General features: G+C 51.9%; 2 protein-coding genes across 3 annotated transcripts in view; both read right to left on the reverse strand.

Annotated features, from left to right (window-relative positions):
• LOC124242381 (protocadherin gamma-C3) overlaps nt 1-19361 on the reverse strand; it is a 67871-nt gene that overhangs the window by 2172 nt on the left and 46338 nt on the right. For both annotated transcript variants that reach the window (XM_046667363.1, XM_046667362.1), the window contains exons 2-3: nt 13426-13484; nt 4799-4887 (exon numbers count right to left, since the gene is read on the reverse strand). In XM_046667363.1, coding sequence (XP_046523319.1) covers nt 4799-4887; nt 13426-13484 — 148 coding nt within the window. The remainder of the gene's footprint in view (nt 1-4798; nt 4888-13425; nt 13485-19361) is intronic.
• Nucleotides 15854-19068, reverse strand: PCDHGC5 (protocadherin gamma subfamily C, 5). Its single transcript, XM_046667366.1, has one exon. It carries the CDS (start codon nt 18961-18963, stop codon nt 16441-16443), a length of 2523 nt encoding a protein of 840 aa, XP_046523322.1. The 5' UTR covers nt 18964-19068; the 3' UTR covers nt 15854-16440.

Below are 19361 nucleotides of genomic sequence, written 5' to 3' on the forward strand. Positions count from 1 at the left end.
GAGGTCCAGGGTGAGACAGCCTAGGTTTCATTCCTAGCTCTTTTACCGACTAACCGTGATCCGGGGCAAGTCTACCTCACCGCTCTGTCTCCTCAGTTTTCTGATCTGTGAAATGGGGATAATAATAGTATCTACCTCTTTTGGTTTTGGTGAAGGCTCACCAAGATTATGTATGTTAAGCACCTAGAATGGTGCCTGCTGCGTGGTTAAGGGCTGAACACAACGCTGGCTGTTATTTCTCTCAGGGCTGAGACAGTGGCTGTCAAATCCCAGTCCTTCTCAAGGGAGCCTGTGGTTCCCACACTAGCCCACAGGCTCTGGGGGCCGCGACCATGGTTTGTGCACCCTCCTACCCTTCTCAACCAGTGCTGGGCACGGAGCAGGCATTTCGTAGTCCTGTCAGTTAGGAAGGGTGCTCTCCCAGGCCTTCCTTTCATAACAGCAGTTGATGCCTACTCTGTGTCACGCACTTTGCTAGATGTTGCACATGCTTGATGGCCTTCAACCTCAATGCAATAACCCAGTGAGGTAGGTGGTATTATCCCCACTTTACAAATGAGGAAAGCAAGGCTCAGAGGAGGTAAAAGACTAGCCCAAGGCCATATGAGCCCGAGCAGGGGTGAGGCCTAAGTGTATCGCAACGGATGATGTAGGGTGTTGCCCCTGCCACCGCGTGGCAGCTGGGGCCTCCTCACTGCTCTGAGGGTAAAGCAGGTGGGAGAAGATGAGATGAGCTGATGAGCAGTGTTCTGTGAGGCTGAGAAGACAATGATCCCGGGGGGCCAGATATCTTAGGTACAACGTAGACATAGGCTTCCGGTGCTAGAGTGAGGTGACATCAGAGCACCTCCAGCCCACCTTCCCGCTGTGCATGTGAAGAAACAGGGGTCCAGAGAAGTACGAATTCTGGCCCTAGCTCAGCATCACCTGGGAGTCGTTAGAAATGCAGACTCTCAGAGTCTGCATTTTAACAAGATCTCCAGGTGATTGGTATGCACATTAAAAGTGGAGAAGCACAGAAGTCCCTACCTCAGTGGGTTTCTGAGGCTTAACTGAGACGGTGCTTCACCCAGTGCCCAGGCACTTGGTAAGTGCCCACGAAATGTTAGCTGCAGCCATTATCATCCTCTTCATCATCATCCTCACCACACAGTGTGTCATTACTTCTACCCTGCGTGCTCCCTCACTGGGGGCTGGATCAAGAGTTCTCTGGCTGAGATCACAAGGGATCCTGCTGGCAGCGAGAGGGTTAAAGCCCCAGGAATGCCCAGCCCAACCAGCAGAAGAGCTCTCCTCCCGGCCTCCTTCTACCCCCACCCCAGACCCTGGGAGTGGACAGAGAGGGTGACTAAAGCCGAGAGGCTGAGTAATCCTGGGACTTCAACCAGGGATTGAGAAATAGAGAGACAGGAAATATTTTCAAAGAACGGCACAAGAAGGGGGAGGGACATAAGAAAAGGAAAGGAGAGATGAGCCTCGATCCTTCCGCCTCCTCCCTCCAGAGCTCAGGTTTCTAAACCATTTCAAGTCCCAAATCCCAGGATCTGAGGGTTTGGGGAGGAGAGAGGGGGGAGGGGGCGGGAAAGAGGAGTTGGAGGGGAGGGAGCAGCTGCCCACTTCCTTCTCTCCTCCCCGTGGCTGGTCCCCTCCTCCAGCCCCTTCATTCCACCGACATTTCTGTTTTCCCTAATTAACTCCAGGAGTGAGCTGGGTCCTCCACTGCCCACCCCTCCCCTCCAGCGTTCCCTCTTCCAGGCTGGGAATGGAGGGTTGGGGGGGAGGGCCCCCCCTCCAGCTTCAAAGAGCTGGGATTCCAGAGCGATTTAGGAGCTAGAGGGGAGACCTCAGAGGCGCCAGGGAGAGAGAAAGAGAGACATACACACGCACAGAGAAGACAAAGACGAGGAAATGGGGAGAAACAGGGAGAAGAGGAAGAAAGAGAAAAATAGGGAGGGCTTAACTGGGTAAGTGGAAGCCAGGCTCGGAGGAGCACCCAGAATGGGTGAAAATGACAAAGCCAGCCCCTGCCACCTCCTCCCCAGCAGCACAGACCTGATGTTGGTGTGAAGTTGTGCTGGCCCAGGAGGGAGAAGATGTGGAAATACAGAGTGTAACTGAAAGAGGCTGACACTTGAGTTCCGTCTGGCCAGCTCTGCCACTAAGGAGCAGTGTGACTTTGGCTGAGGCCCTGCGTGACTCAGGCCTCAGTTTCCCTATCTATAAATCTGAGAGGGAGAAGTTGGAATGCAGTCTCTGACCTTCCGTAGACCGTAGAATCAATTTCTCCAGCGGCCCCTCCTTCTACCCCTGCCAGACCCACATCTGCAGGGACGAGGATCTTCCCTTAGTCCAAGGAGAATAGACTTTGAAAAGCATCAAGAAAGAAACTGGGCAACCTCTGGCCTGGAGGAGGTGCAGTGGTGCGGGCCTCCTCTCCTGTGCCAGCATCCCCTCGGGGTAATGGGCCCCAGGGCACCATGTCCTCCCCACCACACACACACCCCCACCTTTCCCTCCCCACCACAGCCCAGGGCTGAGGCAGCAACTCCAGAGCAGCCCAGGGAGGCCTGGTCAAGCCAGACCAGAGCCAGCTGAACTGCAAACCACAGCCTCCTTGAGAGCACACCTCCTCCCAGAAGTTTATTTTAAAAGCCTCCCAAGTGTACTCACTCTCCCTCTTACTTACTCCCCCTCAGCAGCCCCACAGGCCTGCCTGGGCTGGACTCCAGGAACCTCTTGGCTCCAAGGCCAGGAAGCGGGTGTGAAAGTGAGAGTAGGGTCTGACCCTGCCACCTCAACCCTCAGGGGCCATTCCCCAAGGCCCCGTGTGGGCCAGAAGGGTGGAGCCCTGACAGGAGAGCCAGATTGCAGTGACCCAGGAGGGTTTTGGGCCATAAATACTGATTCCATTTCTGTTTTTCAAATCTGGATTTAGGCTGAGAAGTCTGCTTCCTGGCCTTAGAGCTCAAGACCACAACAGCTAAACATACCTGCCTATCTGTTTATTTCCCTCAAGAACCCAACTTAGCATCTCCCCAGGCCTGGCCGCCTGCCTCTTTCAGATTCAGCATCTGGCCTCTTCAGAGTTTGAGCCCCACAGACCTGGGCCAGCTGTGTCCCAGCAGGCTGGCCACCCCTGCCACTTCTCCCTCCCTCTGCCCCTTCACCAACCACAGGAATGGCCCCACTCAGCCTCACAGCCTTCTGGGAGAGGCTTGCCAGATTTAACAAATAAAAATGCAGGGCACTCAGTTAAATATGAATTTCAGGTAAACAAGAGCCATTTTTTAGTATGGTATGTCCCAGCACGCACCTTTGGGACCTACTTCTGCTAAAACATTATTTGTTGTTTGTTTGAAATGAAAATTTAACTGGACATCCTGTATTTTATCTGGCAACCCTAAGCTGGGAGAATAACGCAGGGCAGTCAGAGGAGTTCAGCCTCCAGACCTATTCCACTAAAAGGGAAACTGAGGCTGGATCTAAAGGCAGACGTGATCACTGTAGTAGAAAAGGGGGTTGGGCTGGGCTAGAATCACCAACGTGCAGCTCAAAATGGGGCCTTGGAGCAAGCAATCTCTCAGTTTTCTCATCGGTCAAGTGTAAGGAGTCAGACTCGCCTGGCAGAGCGAGGGAGAGGAGTCACTCACGAGAGGCCCCTACAGTTTGTCTAGCACATGCCCGGGATGAGGCACAGGCGTGATTATAGTGAGTGGGGTTCTGATTCTACCTGATTCTCTGCCCACCAGCCCTCCAGATGTGCTGGAGGGTAGGTCACTCTGTAAGGCCAGTGCCTTAATCCGCTGCCAGCCGCCATATAAGCCCCAGGATTTGCTGCTCCAGAAGCCAGTCCTTATTAATAGGCATATTCTAATTCTGCTTTCTGTAGGTCAGAAAAGATACTAATTAATCAATTTTAGCCACTGTGTATCGTGCCCTTACTTTCTGCTGATCCTGTGCTGAGGCCTTACATTTGGCCCTCATGACGCCACAGTGAGATCTATTGTCATTGTACCTATTGCACAGTCAGTGAAACTAAGGCCCAGAGGGGCTTAGTGACTTGCCTGAGGACTCACAGCTAAGTGGGGGGCACCAGGATTTGAGTCCAGGTTGCCCTTCCTCCAAAGCCTGTCCTCTTAAGTACATGATATTATTCTGCTTCCCCTGCTGAGGACCCTTGTGACTCTTCAGGGACAACCACCAACAGCTGAATCTCTATTGCATGTAAAGTTCTCTCTTAGCCTTGTGGGGAAACCAAAATCCTGCTCTGGAGGTGGGGGCTACCAAAAAGAAAGGGGGTCTCACACATCCAGAGTGTTCTCTCTGCTGGGAGAATCCACAACCACTTCCATGGATGGAGGGCTTGTATGTGTCTGGCCCAGTACTTCGTGTTTGATGGGATCATCTCATTTCATCCTCACAACAACCCTTTTTCTGGGCTGAGGAAACTGAGGTTTAGTGAGATTAAGCAAATTGATCAAATTCACAAAGATAGTAAGTGGCAAAGCTTGGACCCAACCTATGCTCTCCCCCTTCCATAGTTAGACTCATAACAACTACTCCCCACATCTTCTTGATGGATCTTTCCTTGTTCACTCCCCTCTGGGCATCCCAGGACCCCCAGTCCATCATCTGTTCCCTGACCTGGCTTTATGACCTGGAATTATGGGTCCTCTCAGAGCAGCTGAAAGATCCAGAGAAACCATGCAGGTTGATAGCCACTCTCAGGGCATGGTGGCTGTGGGATGTCCCAGAACCCCAGGTCTTCCATCCCAACACACATATTGGCACAACTTACCACTGGCAGAGGCCAAGATCATGGCTTGTAGCATCTCTGTGTCAAACTGGTTGTTGGGCCAGGTACCGGTTTCATCGCCATTTTGGGAGCTGGGGAGAGAGTGGGATGGTGAGCACGATGTCCCAGGCTAGCCCAGCTCATGCCCCTCCTGTCCTGTTCCAGGGCTTCCAGATCTAGTACCCTATCCCCACCCCATGCCCAAGACCTGCTCCCTTTCAACAAGATAGGAGGTAGCTTATACAAGCCTTCAGAAGCCAGACCCCCATGTGTCAGTCCCCAAACCAGCTCTGTCCTGTCTCAGACACCAGGGCCCTTGGAGGGATAGAGCAGGAGAAACTGCAGCTTGCTCCCCATGAGAGGGCAGTGGCTCAATGTCACAGCCTCACAGCAAGGGAGGTCAGGCCCTCCCCTGAGGGCAGTGAAGGTGGGAAGTGGGAGAAAATGAATCAGAGCCCAGAAAGGGGTGAGGACTAGAGAGAAGCAGGGGGAGAGGGAGGGAGCCTGCAGGGACCCTGGAGCAGGGAGAGGTCTAAAACTGAAATCTGATCACTTCGACGGCTTGCTAAATCCTCAGGGCACAGAAGGACCCGCCCCTCCTATTTTACAGGAACACCCCCAGCTCTGTTCCCAAACATTCTATCATCACCTCTTTTCTGAGGCACTTCCCTAGTTCCTCAAGCTCTCTCTTACAGCGACTCCCGGGCAGGTACTGGTCTCTGGAACGCCAGTTCCCACCCTCTGCCTTGGTACCAAGAATAAAATTTGTCAGAGCCATCCCTAAGCGCCCCCAGGCTGGGTCAGGTACCCCTCCGTGGCAGTTCTGGTACCCCCCGTTACTGGGTACTGCTGTTGTCCCTGTCTGCTCCACCACCAGGACTGTGTCTGCCTGCTTCCTATAGAAGCACCTAATTAAGACCTTTAGACTCTCTAAGCGTTGAGAAAAACATGAAGTGATTCCCAACTGTTAAAAATGCAAACCTGTGAAAGAACCCTAAGGAATTCCAACCCAACTGAGATTTTTCCCATAGTGACTATTTCCATGTTCTTTTGGAATTTTCAAGGATCAAATCATTTCCATTTTTGAGGGGAGAGGGAAGCACCCTGACAGGCACGCAGTCTCTTAGGTGACCCGTGGCACCATCTGGCACACCGAAGTTCCTCAATAAATGCTCGTGGTTGAACGAAGCGGGAAAGGCCCGGAGAGTCAGGTCACTATGAGGTAAGAAGGATTTGGCATCAGGGAAGGGGCTGCAGGGCAGGCCTGGAAGGCATGCAAGCATGTGTTCGCGAGCGCATGTGCACATTTTGTCATGGTGGGTGGGCACAGCCAAGAACTGCTTTACAATTTTCCCCAGGTCTGTCCCCGCTTATGGTTTCCTTCAACCTGGGACTCCCCACCCCCAGGTAGGCGGGCTCAGTCCAAGGCTCAGATCAGAGCCCACAGCTGCTGTGTGCGCCCTCTGTGCCGTCACAGCAAATGCAGAGTTAGGTTGGAGGGGGAAGCAGGAGTCTCATTTCTTCCTCCGCAGAGGTGGAATTCTGTGTCCATTTACTCAATCAATATTTATTGAGCAATTACTGGGCACCAGACACTGGGCTAGGTGCTGGGGTTAAGGCTGTGAACATGACTGAAATAGTCGGTCTCTACAGTGCTCACAATCTATATTGAGAGGCTGATATTAAATAATCAGGGCCTGCCCGGTGGCTCAGCGGTTAAGTTAGCATGTTCTGCTTCTCAGCGGCCCGGGGTCCACCAGTTTGGATCCCAGGTGCGGTCACAGCACCGCTAGGCATGCCATGCTGTGGTAGGCGTCCCATGTATAAAGTAGAGGAAGATGGGCATGGATGTTAGCTCAGGGCCAGTCTTTCTCAGCAAAAAGAGGAGGATTGGCAGTAGTTAGCTCAGGGCTAATCTTCCTCAAAAAAATAAAATAAAATAAAATAAGATAGATAATCATACAATTATTTAATTGCAATTGTGACAAGTGCCATGGTGGCAAAGAGCAGGAGGTCCAGGGGAGTCCTGACTTAGTCGGGGTTAGGAGCTCAGCCAGTCCAGGCTTCCCTACCGAAAAGACAGGGAATTTAAATCTGAGGAAATTATCCAGGTGATTTGGAAAAGAATCCCAGCTAAACAAATGTAGGAGGAACAATAGAAAATCACCGCTTTGTAACCACCGATATATAAAAACAGATTCAGGCTTCCCAGTCTCAAATATCACCTACAGATTACTTCATAATCACAAATATTTTAAAATAGCTTTGTAATAGAGAGATCTGGGGACCACTTTAACCGCGTGAACAAACTGAACATCACTGATGATAGGACAGACTGACGTGAAGTGATTCCCGATGTGATGCAGTGGGAGTACACGATGCCACCCACGCAGTATTCTCTCCAAGCCTGTTTCCCCTGAATCTCGCCATGCGAAAATGATCGGGTAACCCAGACTGTGGGACATTTCAAAAGACAACTGGCCTGGACTCTTTAAAAAATGTCTATGTCATAAAAAGGAAACAAAAAAAGGTAAGGAGGCTGTTTTAGATTAAAGGAGATGAAAGCGACATGGCAAATGCAATTCATGCTCCTTGACTGAATCCTGGAGTTAAAAAAAAAAAAAAAAACAGGTTAAAAGGACATTTGGGGATCATTTATGAAAATCTACTAGTGGACTGTATATTATTGCATTAGTGTTAAATTCCTCAAATGTGATCATTCTTTTGTGGTTATGTATGAGGGTATTATTGTTATTAGGATATATATACTGAAGTATTTCAAATGTTATGACGTTTGCAACTCTCAAATGGTTCAGGAAAAAAACGGTGTATGTGTGTAGAGAGAGAGAAAACAAATGGGCAAAATATTAACACTTGATGAATCCAGGTAAAAAGAATATTTGGATATTCATCATACTATTCTTTCAACTTTTCGATAGGTTTAAAACATTTCAAAGTAAAAAATTGAAGGGTAAAATTAAATTATCTTGGAGAAGGTGCAGTGTTGTGGGAGAGAGCTCCAGGCAGGGGGAGCAACAGGCCCTGAGCTTCTGAGGCTGGGAGGAGCCTGGCCAATTCAAAGGACTAAGGGAAAGCCAGCGTGGCTGTCACAAAGGGAGGTCACGTCAGGGGCTTGGGCTGCAGAGTGGACGCCAAAGATTTTGGTCTCATCCTAAGAGCTCTGGGAAGCCACTGAGGTGTTTAAAGGGGATGGGGTGGGGGTGGGGTTGTCATGATAGGAGTTAAATATTCAAAAGTCACCCTTGCTCCTGGGAGAGGACTCGGGGTTGAGGATACAGACATCTGGGAGGACAGGAGCCCAGTGATGGGGCCTCAGCCGCCTCTGTCTCCATGAAAATCCAGAGGTCGTTCCTTGCAGCCCTGCTGAGCTCTCCCTGGGCCTGCCTGAGGGCTCAGGGATGAGGCAGGTGGGCTCAGGCCCAGGTGGGGATAGAGTGGGGAGAGGAGGCGGAGGGGGGCGGCAGCCGGAGAAGAGCTTTGGGGCTGTGGGGTAGATAACAGGGTCAGAATCCAGGTTAGGAGGACGCCCTGTGGGGGGTGGGTAGTGGTGTTGAGGGAATAAAGGTGAGTGGGAGGGTGGGCCTGGAACCATGGGCTGGGCTGTCAGGAGGATTCTTGGGAACTGTTGAAGGCTGGAGATCAAGCACATGGGCAGCCTGCCAGCTCTTTGAAGTTGGGCAAGAGAGAGTGTAGGGGGAGAAACTTCTTTTTGAACCATTTACTGAGAGCTTCCTATTCTCTGGGTTCTGCGCTGAATAAATTATATGGACTGCCTATTTCAGCGCCAGAACCAGCCGCAGATAAGTGTTATGATTATTCTTATTTGCCAGCAGATGAACTCGGGGCTCAGAGAAGTTGAGAGACTTTCCCAAAGTCACAAGCTGGTAACGGGCAGAGCTGCAACCTGAAAGAGGCCTAACGGGACTCCAAAGCCTACGTACGATCCTACAGGCGACAACATACGGGGCTTCAGCAGGGATCAGGGACTCTCCTAGGGTTTGAGGAACAGTGAAGAATAACAGTGGAGGGGATGGCCTATATCCATTTGACCACTTTCCAAGTGCCCCCTGGGTACCAGTGTCTGTGACAGGCCCTAGGGTTTAGGGACAGAGATACAGTTCTGGCCCTAAGGAGTGTGGGTTCCGGCGTGCAAGGTGTGAGGGTGAGGGAGCACCTCAGAGGCTGGACTGTGGTCAGATGCTCCCTGCATCATGCTCAAAAAAAGGAGAACTCTAGGAAGGCACCCTGGACAACAGCCTGAATTTAACTGGCTTAAAATATAAATGCCTCTGTATTTTTTTAACATCGTAAAAGCCTATCAGCATTTTAAAATATATGCATGTGTCCATATGAGGGGCTGTTATGCAACAATTAAATGACTTCTGAAGAATTTTTTACTGACATGGGGAAATTCTCATGATATATATGGCAAAGAGAGAAAAGAACAGGCTATAACACTGATGGAAAGTATGACCTCGATTACTAAAAAAAAAATCCCAAACTGGTGAGAAATATACCAGCCTTGACTAGGAATGAAAGTTCTTGATATTCCGTGAAAAACTTTGTGAATGATTTATTTAGGTGAATCAAATTTAAAAAAGAAAAAGAAGAGGAAGAAGCCTGTGCATGCTGACTACACAAAGAAAAGGTCTAGAAATATAAATAGGAAAATATTAAAAGAGCTTAAGAGATTTGAGGTACTCAAAAAAATACAAAATGTGGGCCTTCATTTGGATAAGTGTGCAAAAAAATGAACAGAAAGAGTGAGATAGACAATTGGGGAAATGTGAATACTGACTGGCTATTTGAAAACATTTGTTTATTAATATTATATTATTTATTATTAATATACTAATTATTAGTTTGTTAATGCTATTTTTGGTACATATGTGTTTAAAAAAAGAATCACCTGTTAAAGATAGTGAAGACTCAGATGAAATTATATGATGGCTGAGACTTGCTTCAAAATAACTCAAGGGAGGACGGGAGTGGAGATAGAAGCAGAACGAGGTAAGGCATTGGTCGAAGCTGGATAGTGGGATCGTAGAGGTTCATTATACCATTCTTACTGCTTTTATACAGATTTGAAATGTTCCATATTAAAAACAACGTTAGTGGTGGTTTCCCTGGGTTGTGAAATTAGAGTTCTTTTTCTTTTAATTTTTTTCTCTATTTCTCATGTTTCTATAGTGAGCATGTATTCTTTTAAAAGCTGAAAAAAAAAACAAGTTTCTATTTATTTGTTTGTTGAATGACTAATCAAACTGAGGAAGAGCAAGGAGAGGTCTCTCAGAGGAGGGGGAATAGAAGGGGATCCAGAGTTGGGGAAGGGTAGTGTGGAGCCATCAAAGGAGAACAGAGTAGAGACCAGAGGAAGCCAAGTAGAGACTCTCTTCTCTGTGCAGAGGTGGGAAACAGCTGCAGGGTGGGGCCTGGGTTACAGCCTGAGAAGGGAGAACTGGCTTGCTGGATTCAGAGCTTGAGATAACAGCTGTTGGGATAAGAAGCCAAAAGGATGACCTGAGAAGGGATAGTGGTGGGGAGGTAGAGCACCTGGCAGGCAGGGACTTAAGAATGTGAGTCTTTTTCCCTTTTGTCTAGGAAATGTGACCCAGTGCTGACTTGAACTTGAATCAGGTTTACTGAAGAACTCAACACTAGCCCTGCTCTGAACCTGGTGTGCCACTAGCCAAGATGGTGGGGAGGGAGTGGGGCAGAGAAGCAGTGGAGGGCTGGAACCAGGGTTAGACTGAGTAAAAGAAATCTCCCCTCTTCATCTTCTCACTCCAATTTACTCATCAAAATGGCAGCAAAGAAAAAACTCCCTGTCGTTCTGTTGATCCTGAGGGACCTCACCACAGGGCCTTTGCATATGCCCTTCCCACCACCTGGAATGCTCTTCCCTCTTTCCTTCAGCTGGTTAATTCATATTCATCTTTCAGATCTCAGCATAACTCATTTCCTCCTGGATGTCCTCCTGCTCCCTGACCAGGTCAAATCCCTACTTTATGCTCTCACCTCCAGGCACTGCTCTTCATAGCACTTATGATACCTGCCACCTTACATCTATCTTTTGTGATTATTTGGTTAATATTTGTTTCCCTCAACACACTGTAAACTTCTCGAGGGCAGGAACTATGTCTCTTTTACATCTCCTACACCTAGAGTACTACCTGGCCTACAGTAGAGGCTTACTAACTGTTTATTGAATGAATGAAGGAGGGGGGTGCCAGTGGCTGGACTGGGCCCTGAATACTTATTTCATCTGGGCCTTTGGAGCTAAATCAGAAATGTTTGTCCCACACCCCTCAAGTTAACTAAGGAAGGGAGCGTTCCTGAGCCTTCTCCAGCTGCCAAGAGCTCCTGCGTGCATTTCAGGCCACCAGGTCTCTCACATGATGAGGGGGGACTTGAGGCAGGAGTAAGGTCCTCAACCCAGAGGACACCTCAGAGGAACTGGAGGGGCTTCCAGCTTCAGTGGTGGATTCTGTTTCAGGGCCAGTATATGGCCTGGGGTGGGAGTGGGTAAAGGGAACAAAACCTGCCCAGTACTTCTCATCGCCTCAGCTCGATGTCACCTCCTCCTGGAGGCCTCCTCTATCCCCCTCCCCCATTACACTCACATTATCTTCTTCTTCTCAGAACTTGTGATTTGTAACCAGATTTGTTGTCAATTTTCTGTTTCACTTGCTAGCCTGGAAATCTGTGAGTTCAAGGATCATGTCTGCTTATTTACTCTTATAGGCCAGTGGTTAGCATGGGACCTGGCTCATAGTAGATGCTCAATAAATATTTGCTGAATGAATGACTACTTGAATGAATACCTGAATACATGAATGACCTAATGGATAACCTATGGGAAGGCTGGGAAGGCTAGTAGGGAGAAACGAGACAGCTGGGGTCAAGGGAGGAGCAAGGGCAGTCCAAGCCATCTGGTTTGCTGCCTTCTAAGGGCCTTCCAGGAAGTGTCTTGATATCCTAATACCAGTGGCAGAACTGCACATGCCCAGGAGCTGGAGTCTCCACCATACACCAAGGTCTCCTGGGTTCTTGTGACAGCACCGTAGCATCCTGGGAAGTGTGGGCAGCAAGTGCCCAACAAGTGAGGAGGTGCTCTCTCCTTCTCTCTCCCGAGCTCCTTGGACTCCTCCAGGCTCCTGACTTCTACCAGGGAGGCCTGGCCCAGAACCCACCCCACACCCCTCAGACCAAGTGAAGGTCTTTCCACTGAAGTTTCCCTCCCCCTCCTCACAGGGGGTTCCTATCTCAGCAGGGATTCAAACCCGCATGAAATGAGCAGCTGGGCCAGCCTGGAGGGGAGGGCGTGTGGTGTAGAGTGGTGATCAAAGGCTCTGCGTGTGAGGGGCAGGGGGGTAGAGTGCGTGTAGGGGGGCATGCATGTGCTGGCTTGCCCATAAGTACAGAGAAATGAGAGAGAGAGAGGGATACAAAGTAAAAGATAGGATAAAAGAGAAACAGAGATAAAGAAAGAGTAACGTAGAAAGAGACTCAGCGAGGCACAAAGAGACAAGCTAAAGACTTAGAAATATATACAAAGAGAGACAGAGACAAGGAAAGAGACACAGAGAGGCTGAGAACAGAGAGGAGAGCAGAAGCAGTGAGGGACTGAGAAGCAAGTCTGGAGATAGAGGAACACAAGGACACCAGGAAATGATGAAGGAAGGAGAGACAGAATAGAGGTCAAGGTCAGAGACAGGAAGGCAGACACAGAGAGAAAAGGAGAAACAGAGACTGAGACTAAGGAAGAGTCACATTTATTCATTGATTCCACAGCTATCGAGCACCTAGCCGTGGCAGGCGCAGTGTAAGGCACAGATCAATGCAAGTAGACACAAATGGGAGGGACCGAGATGCAGTAATAAAGACAGAAACTGAGATAGAGACCTGGAAAGAGAGGGAGAGATTGCAAACTGAGATAGAGACTGAGGTAAGGATGCAGAGATAAGAGAGAGTGGCAGAGACAAAAGGCCTGCAGACAGAGAGGGCAGGGCCGGCGGGGACCAGAGGGCAGCCTGGAAGAGGGAGACCTGCCCCCAGAGCTCCTGGCCTGGGCTCTCCTCCTCAGCCCCACCTCCAGCTGTGCTGTCTCTGCTCTCCCCACAGCTGCCTGACCTCCTTCCCCTCTGCCTCTGCTCTCTCCTGCGGGCTCTCGAGGAGGCTCTGACTTAAGACAGCTCCTCCACTCCTCCTCCTGTCCCAGAATTTTTCTACCTGAACCCCCAGGTCAGGATGGAGCCCAGCCCAACTTTTGGCAGGAGGACGAGAGCAGTAGATGGGTATAAAAAGCTTCCTCTCCACCCAGAGACCACCTTAAGACTATCCTTTGGTCCCACAGAGCCCCAAGAAGATAGGAAAAGTTTCATATGGTGGGGAGAAGGGAGAGGATGAGTGTGTGAATTGAGCTTCCAAAATAGCCAGAGTAGGCGCCTCTTCCTTCTGGTTCCCAATATACAAAAATCTCCCTGAAATCTGGAACAGAGGGGAGAAGCCATTTGTAGCAAATGCTGAGCCCTCCCCCCACCTCCTCCCACGTCATCACTGAGAAAATGCCGCAGAGAAGAGGGTGGGCTGGAGAGGCAGTCACCTACCCGCTGGTGCCAGGTCTCTGGGCCTGAGAGAAACGCCAGTCCGTGTTGGGCGGGGCTTGCTGTAGAGAAAACAGAGGGAAAGGGACTGAGTACCCAGAGAAGTCAGAACGTCACCCGAGCCCCTGGGGATGGACTGGGGGGAAAGAAGGGAGTGGACACAGAGATGAAAATGGGGTGAGATCAGCAAGGGGTAGACATCTTCAAAGACAAAATACACCTCAGGTCTCACAGGTCTGAGGTACCAGCGACAAAGAGAGAAAATAACATTTATCTGACCACAGAGAGCAAACCCAGATTCCTTTGCTAAAGAAATGGCCCCTCCTCCCTGCCCCCAGACTCAAAGCTTCTGAGCTGAGATTGAACGTGTCTCCTGCGGAACCAGGAGGGAGGGGTGCAGAGAAGGCCGCCAAAAGCGCCAGAGGAGGCTTTTAGATGAGAATTCTGTCAGCCCTAGAAAGAATTTATTCAGCTCCTCAGCTGGGGACAAAGCATCCTCTGCAGCAAGATGGCTGCTGCTCCGGGTAACCCTTTTTGTGCCAGGTTATGCTCTAACACATTCAGAGGGACACCTCCTCCAGGCCCTTGGCTCTCAAGGATCCCTTCCCACAGCTAAATACATTATTAATTTAGGAGTCATGCCAGACTGGGCCTTTGCAGGGCATCCAAGCCCCAGGACACCTCTCACCCCAGAGCTCATGCCAGACAATGGCTGTGACCAAGGAGGAGAGAACAAGGCCACTCTGTCTGGGATACAGAAAACGGCTGGGATGGAGCCCAGCAGAGATCAAGCTCCCACAGCCTCCAAGCAAAGCCAGCTAAGACTCCAGGGCTCCCAAGGGGCTCATTTGTAGCCATCTCCCACCTGAATGAAGGTGTGGGACTCTGGCCAGCAATTCACTCCTGATTCCCTCCCAGCCTCTCCAGAGGGTGTGTATCCCATTGCACCCTCACATGGAGCACTCCTAGAGCCATTTCCTCCCCGTTTCTGGGGTGTGCTGGTAATTAATTCTCACACTCACTCCCAGGAGCAGAGAAGGTGTGAGCATCTCCGATTACACTGGGGAGAAGGAAGACCCAGGGCAGCCAAGTGACGCACTCTGAGGCTCACAAGTGGCAGTGCTGTGAGCAGAACCCAGAAAATTGGCATTCAAGGTGCAACAGGAGTCACCACACCATTCCAGGGCTGCTGTGGGGAAGGGCACAGGGATGTCCAGCCCTCAGCCACTGTATTCTTAGGCACGGCAGAACCTACGCGGACATGCAGGAACCCTGACAGATTGGCGGAGTGGTGCTGGGCAAAACTCACAACCTACATGAGGACGGCGGGTCCAAGTTCAGTTAGTGCTGCTCAAGGATAAGGAGCCTCAGAAGCCTTCTCCACACGGAAGGCCCTAAGTGGGAAAGATCCCCACTTTTGCCCCATTCTGGCAGATGCATACCGTCCCGCCTGTCCTCCAGCTTTATAGGCACCCAGTGATTGAAAGCACAAATTCTGGAATTAGACAGGCCTAGATCTTTATCACTTACCCTATGAACTTGAGCTAGTCACTTGACCTGTGTGAAACTCAGTTACAAAGTGGGGATGCCAGTACCTATCCAACAAAAGTGTTGGGAAGAGCAACTGAAATGCTGTGGTTCTCAGAGGAGGTGTGTAGTAAGGCTCTCTCAGTCGGCTGTCAAAATCACTTAGGGGTGTTGTTTCAAAATACAATTCTGATTCAGTAGGGGCACAGTGGGGCATAGATATATTTTGAATCAAAGCTCCCAGGGTCCTGGAAACCTGTGCTTTTCACTATTATAGTTGCCCCATATATGAGGGCACCCTGGCATCTGGCAGAGGCTGTGGCTTTCCATCCACCAGGGAAGGAAGGACTTGCCAGAGTCTCAGATACTTTGGTCACCCCCAAAGCCCTGATCCTAGATCGCTGGGCACACTGTGGTCACGACAGAGCTAAAACCCTGTCTCTGAGCTCCAGAGCCGGGGTGCTCCTGGCTCCCACTTCCTGCGAGAGAACATGGCCTCCGGTGCCACTGAGGTCCCAGGCTGCCTGTCCTGTAGGCCTGCTTATTCGCCTAAGGCCGGGCCCTGCCGCCCCTAGGGCCACAAGCAGCTTGGCCCTCCTGCCCACCCGCGGGTTCTGGGCTGGAGGCGCCGCCGCCCTCCGCCGGGAGCCCCAGGCCCAGCGGGACGGGCCGGCCCGCGGGTCATAGAGTCCTGCCCGCCCCGCGCCTAGAGCGCCCAGAGTGGCTCCCGCGCTCCAGGCGCCGCCACCTGGCCCAGGCCAGCCCGGAGGCGACCCGGCCCAGCCCGGGCGGCGCGGAGAGGAGGCCACGACCCGGGATCCTCGCCAGCGCGCTCGGTCAGCGGTGAGTACTGAGCACCTCTGAAGCCGGCAGCGGGGGAGGGAGGCCGGGTGGGCCGGGGACAGCCCGAGCGTGTGAACCTGGCAACCAGCGGCTGGCCGTGAAAGGCGGCGTGCGTGTAAGGCCAAGCGCGAGAGGCGCGCGTGTGTGCAGGTGAGGCGCGGCGAGCCCGGGCGCTGGGTGTGGCCCGTGGGTGTGTTCTGCGGGGAGGACACGCGTGAGCCCTGCGTGTGCACCTGTGTCCTGTCCACAGATGCGTTTGTTTGATGTAGGAATAAGGAGGGTGAGAAGAACAGCGAAGTCACAGATCGAGGGACAGGGGATAAACGTAGGAAGAAACCTAGAGACCGGGGGAGCAGGCCGGCGCCCAGCCTAGGAGGCTGCTGCAGGCGTGATCTGCCTCCACCCGGGACCCCCGACCCAGGCGGAAATCGCCAGAAACATCGCCAGGCCCCAGCTGTTTCTGAGTGTGGGGGCGGGGGTCGGTCCTACCCCCCTCGCCCACAATCACCACCACCTCCCAGGGCTCAGAGCCCCATCCCTGCCTCGGCTACATCTCTGGTTCCACGCAATCAGTCCAAAGGGTCCCGACAATCGGGTGGAGCGCAGCTAGCGGACGAGCCCGCCCGCCGGAGAGTTGTGGATGCAAGTTCAAGGTCCCTTATGAGGCGGCTTCTCCATTGCCGCCCTCAGGGGTCGCGCCCAGCCCCTCACCTGGCTCCGCTCCCGCAGCGTGTTAGAGCGGGACCGGAAGGTGTCAGGCTCCAGCGCCAGGGCTGAAGGCTGCTGGACGCTGAGAGGCCTTAGAAAAGTGAAGTCACTGCCGTCCGAGGCTGGTGAAAAGCACGTCCGGTAGCAATGGCTCTGCGAGTCTGTGGGCCGCAGCGTCACCTCCATGTACTTGAGCGTGCCGTCTGAGCTCACATGTAGGCTGGGGCTGGACTGTTTATAGAAGTCCCGGGAGGGTGAGTCCTGGCGCCTGCAGCACCAGCCCCCACCCCCATCCTCGTCTGCATGCCCCCGAAGGCACTTAGCCGACAGAAAGGTGAAGGTGACTAAGGATAAGAGACTGATGGCTGCAAGAGCCACAATGAGGTAAAGGGTAAGGTCTGAACGCTCAGGAGGGTGTGTGAGGAAGTCGCTGGATTTGGGCATTTCTTCAGGGTCCTTGTCCTCCAGAACCAGCAGCACTGTGGCTGTAGAGGAAAGTGAAGGGTCACCATTGTCCCGCACCAGGACCACCACCTGCTGGGTGTCAGAGTCATCCTCCAGTAAGGCCCGGGCTGTGCGCACCTCACCAGTATGTGCAGACACCAGGAACAGTCCTGGGGCTGTGGACTGTGGCAACAGTGAATAGGAGAGCCATGCATTGTGGCCTGCATCAGCATCCACTGCTGTCACCTTGGTGACCAAGGAGCCAGGAGGAGCAGAGCGAGGGAGACGCTGGGGGACTGAGAGTTCCTGGCCTGGTCTTGGGTGCAGCACAGCTGGGGCATTATCATTCTGGTCTAGGACAAACAGATGCAGAGATGTGTTGGCATGCAATGGAGGAGAGCCAGAGTCTTGAACCCCTACCACGATCTGCAGCATCTGCAGCAATTCGTAGTCAAAGGTACGCTGGGCAAAGACCCGCCCATCTTCAGGGTTGACATACACAAAGGAGGAGGCTGGGGCTCCCTGAATCTGATTCCCAACAATGGAGTAGGTGAGGCGGGCATTATCCCCAGTGTCTGGATCAGAGGCAGCCACAGTGCAGAGAAGGGAGCCTGGAGGCTGGTTTTCTGGGATGTAAGCAGTGTAGAGCTGCTGGGTGAAGAAGGGTGCATTGTCATTAACATCTGAAATGTTGAGCCTGATGGTGAGATGTGCATGCAGGGGAGGTGAGCCTGCATCACTGGCCAGCAGCTCAATGATATAGTGGGATGTGGCCTCACGGTCCAAGGGCTGGCTGGTTAGCAGTGAGTAGTGGTTCCCAGAAGGCTTAATCTGAAATGGCAGGTCTGGAGAGATATCAAGGCTCACTTCACTATTTTTCCCTGAGTCTCGGTCCCGCACGTTAAACAATCCCACTACTGTGCCCACTGGTGTGTTCTCCAGGACAGGGTTGACTAAAGAGGCCAGTAGTACCTCTGGGGCATTGTCATTGTCATCTCCCACATCCACTTGAATCACACAGTGGCCTTCCATGGCTGGCTGTCCCTGGTCACGGGCTCTTGCATGAATTTCATAGAAACTTGACTCCTCAAAGTCTATGGGACCCAATACATGGATTGCTCCACTGCTAGGGTCTAGGTCAAAGAGATTCCGCACTGCTTCAGATGTATGATCTCCAAAAGAATAGTCTAGTTGGCCATTGGTGCCCTCATCTGGATCAGTGGCATTAAGGCGGAGCAGCAGTGTACCCATGGGTGCATTCTCAGGGAGTCCCACACGTAGAACTGAGGACTGGAAGGTTGGAGCATTATCATTGATGTCCAGCACAGTGACAGAGATGAGGGTGGTCCCTGAGCGGGCTGGGATACCGCCATCCACAGCAGTGAGTACCAGCTGATGTCTTGCCTGGGCTTCACGGTCGAGTTGCTGCTCTAGCACCAGCTCTGGGAACAGCTTCCCATCTTTTAGGGTCTTCACATTCAGAGAGAAGTGGATGCTGGGGCTTAGAGTGTAGAAGCTCACAGTATTGGTCCCCACATCTGGATCCTGGGCACTATCCAGTGGAAATCGTGCCCCAAGGGCAGCTGATTCCGAAATGCGTATCTCTCGCTCAGGGGTGGCAAACCTAGGAGAGTTGTCATTGAGATCCAGGATCTCTACCTCTACACGGATTAGTTCCAGGGGGTGTTCAGTCACCACCTGCACTGGCAGCAGACAGCTGGTGCTGGCTCCACACAGGCTTTCTCGGTCAATCTTTTGATTCACTGCCAGAGCACCACTCATCAAGCTCAGGGAAAAATAGTGTCCATTCTCCTCAGAGCCCAACCGCAGTCGGCGGCTCAACAGATCTGTCACCTTTAAGCCTAGATCCTGGGCAACATTCCCCACCAGCGTCCCCGGCTCAGACTCCTCCACCACTGAGTAACGAAGCTGCCCAGACACCCAGCCCCAGCAGCACAAGGACAACATGCACAGCACTTGCCATTTCCCAGCGAGCTGTGGGGGTGTCTTGGGCCCCATGACCCAGAAGTCCCTTCCTGGACACTGACTCTGTGCTGTCCTGTCTCCAAGGTAGACCCAGAGCTTGGAATGTAGCAGCTGAAATCTCCTATGTCTCCTTCCAGCCTCTTAAAAACTGCTCCGAGGTCTGTCTGCCTGCAGCAGTTCTTCTTAGTCACCAAATGGCGGGGGTGGGGGGGGGGGGGGGAATTAAATCTGAGTGGAGCTGGGGAGCTGGGGGAGGAGAGGTGGGCAGGAAGAGCAGATCTCCCACCTCAGCTCTGAGTCTGATTGGCTAAAAAGTCTGTCTGCTCTCAACCAATTATAAAGTCTCCTCAGTCCTGGAAACCTTAGGAACAGGAGCTGCAAATCTGTGTCACAGAAGCCTTCTACCTCCCCACTCATTTCGTGCTGCAGGT

This window comes from Equus quagga, chromosome 7 (assembly GCF_021613505.1).
Source record: "Equus quagga isolate Etosha38 chromosome 7, UCLA_HA_Equagga_1.0, whole genome shotgun sequence".
NCBI lineage: Eukaryota > Metazoa > Chordata > Mammalia > Perissodactyla > Equidae > Equus > Equus quagga.

Excerpts from the sequence above, each read along its gene's own strand:
- PCDHGC5 (XM_046667366.1), bottom strand. The coding sequence starts at position 18,963 with ATGGGGCCCAAGACACCCCCACAGCTCGCTGGGAAATGGCAAGTGCTG.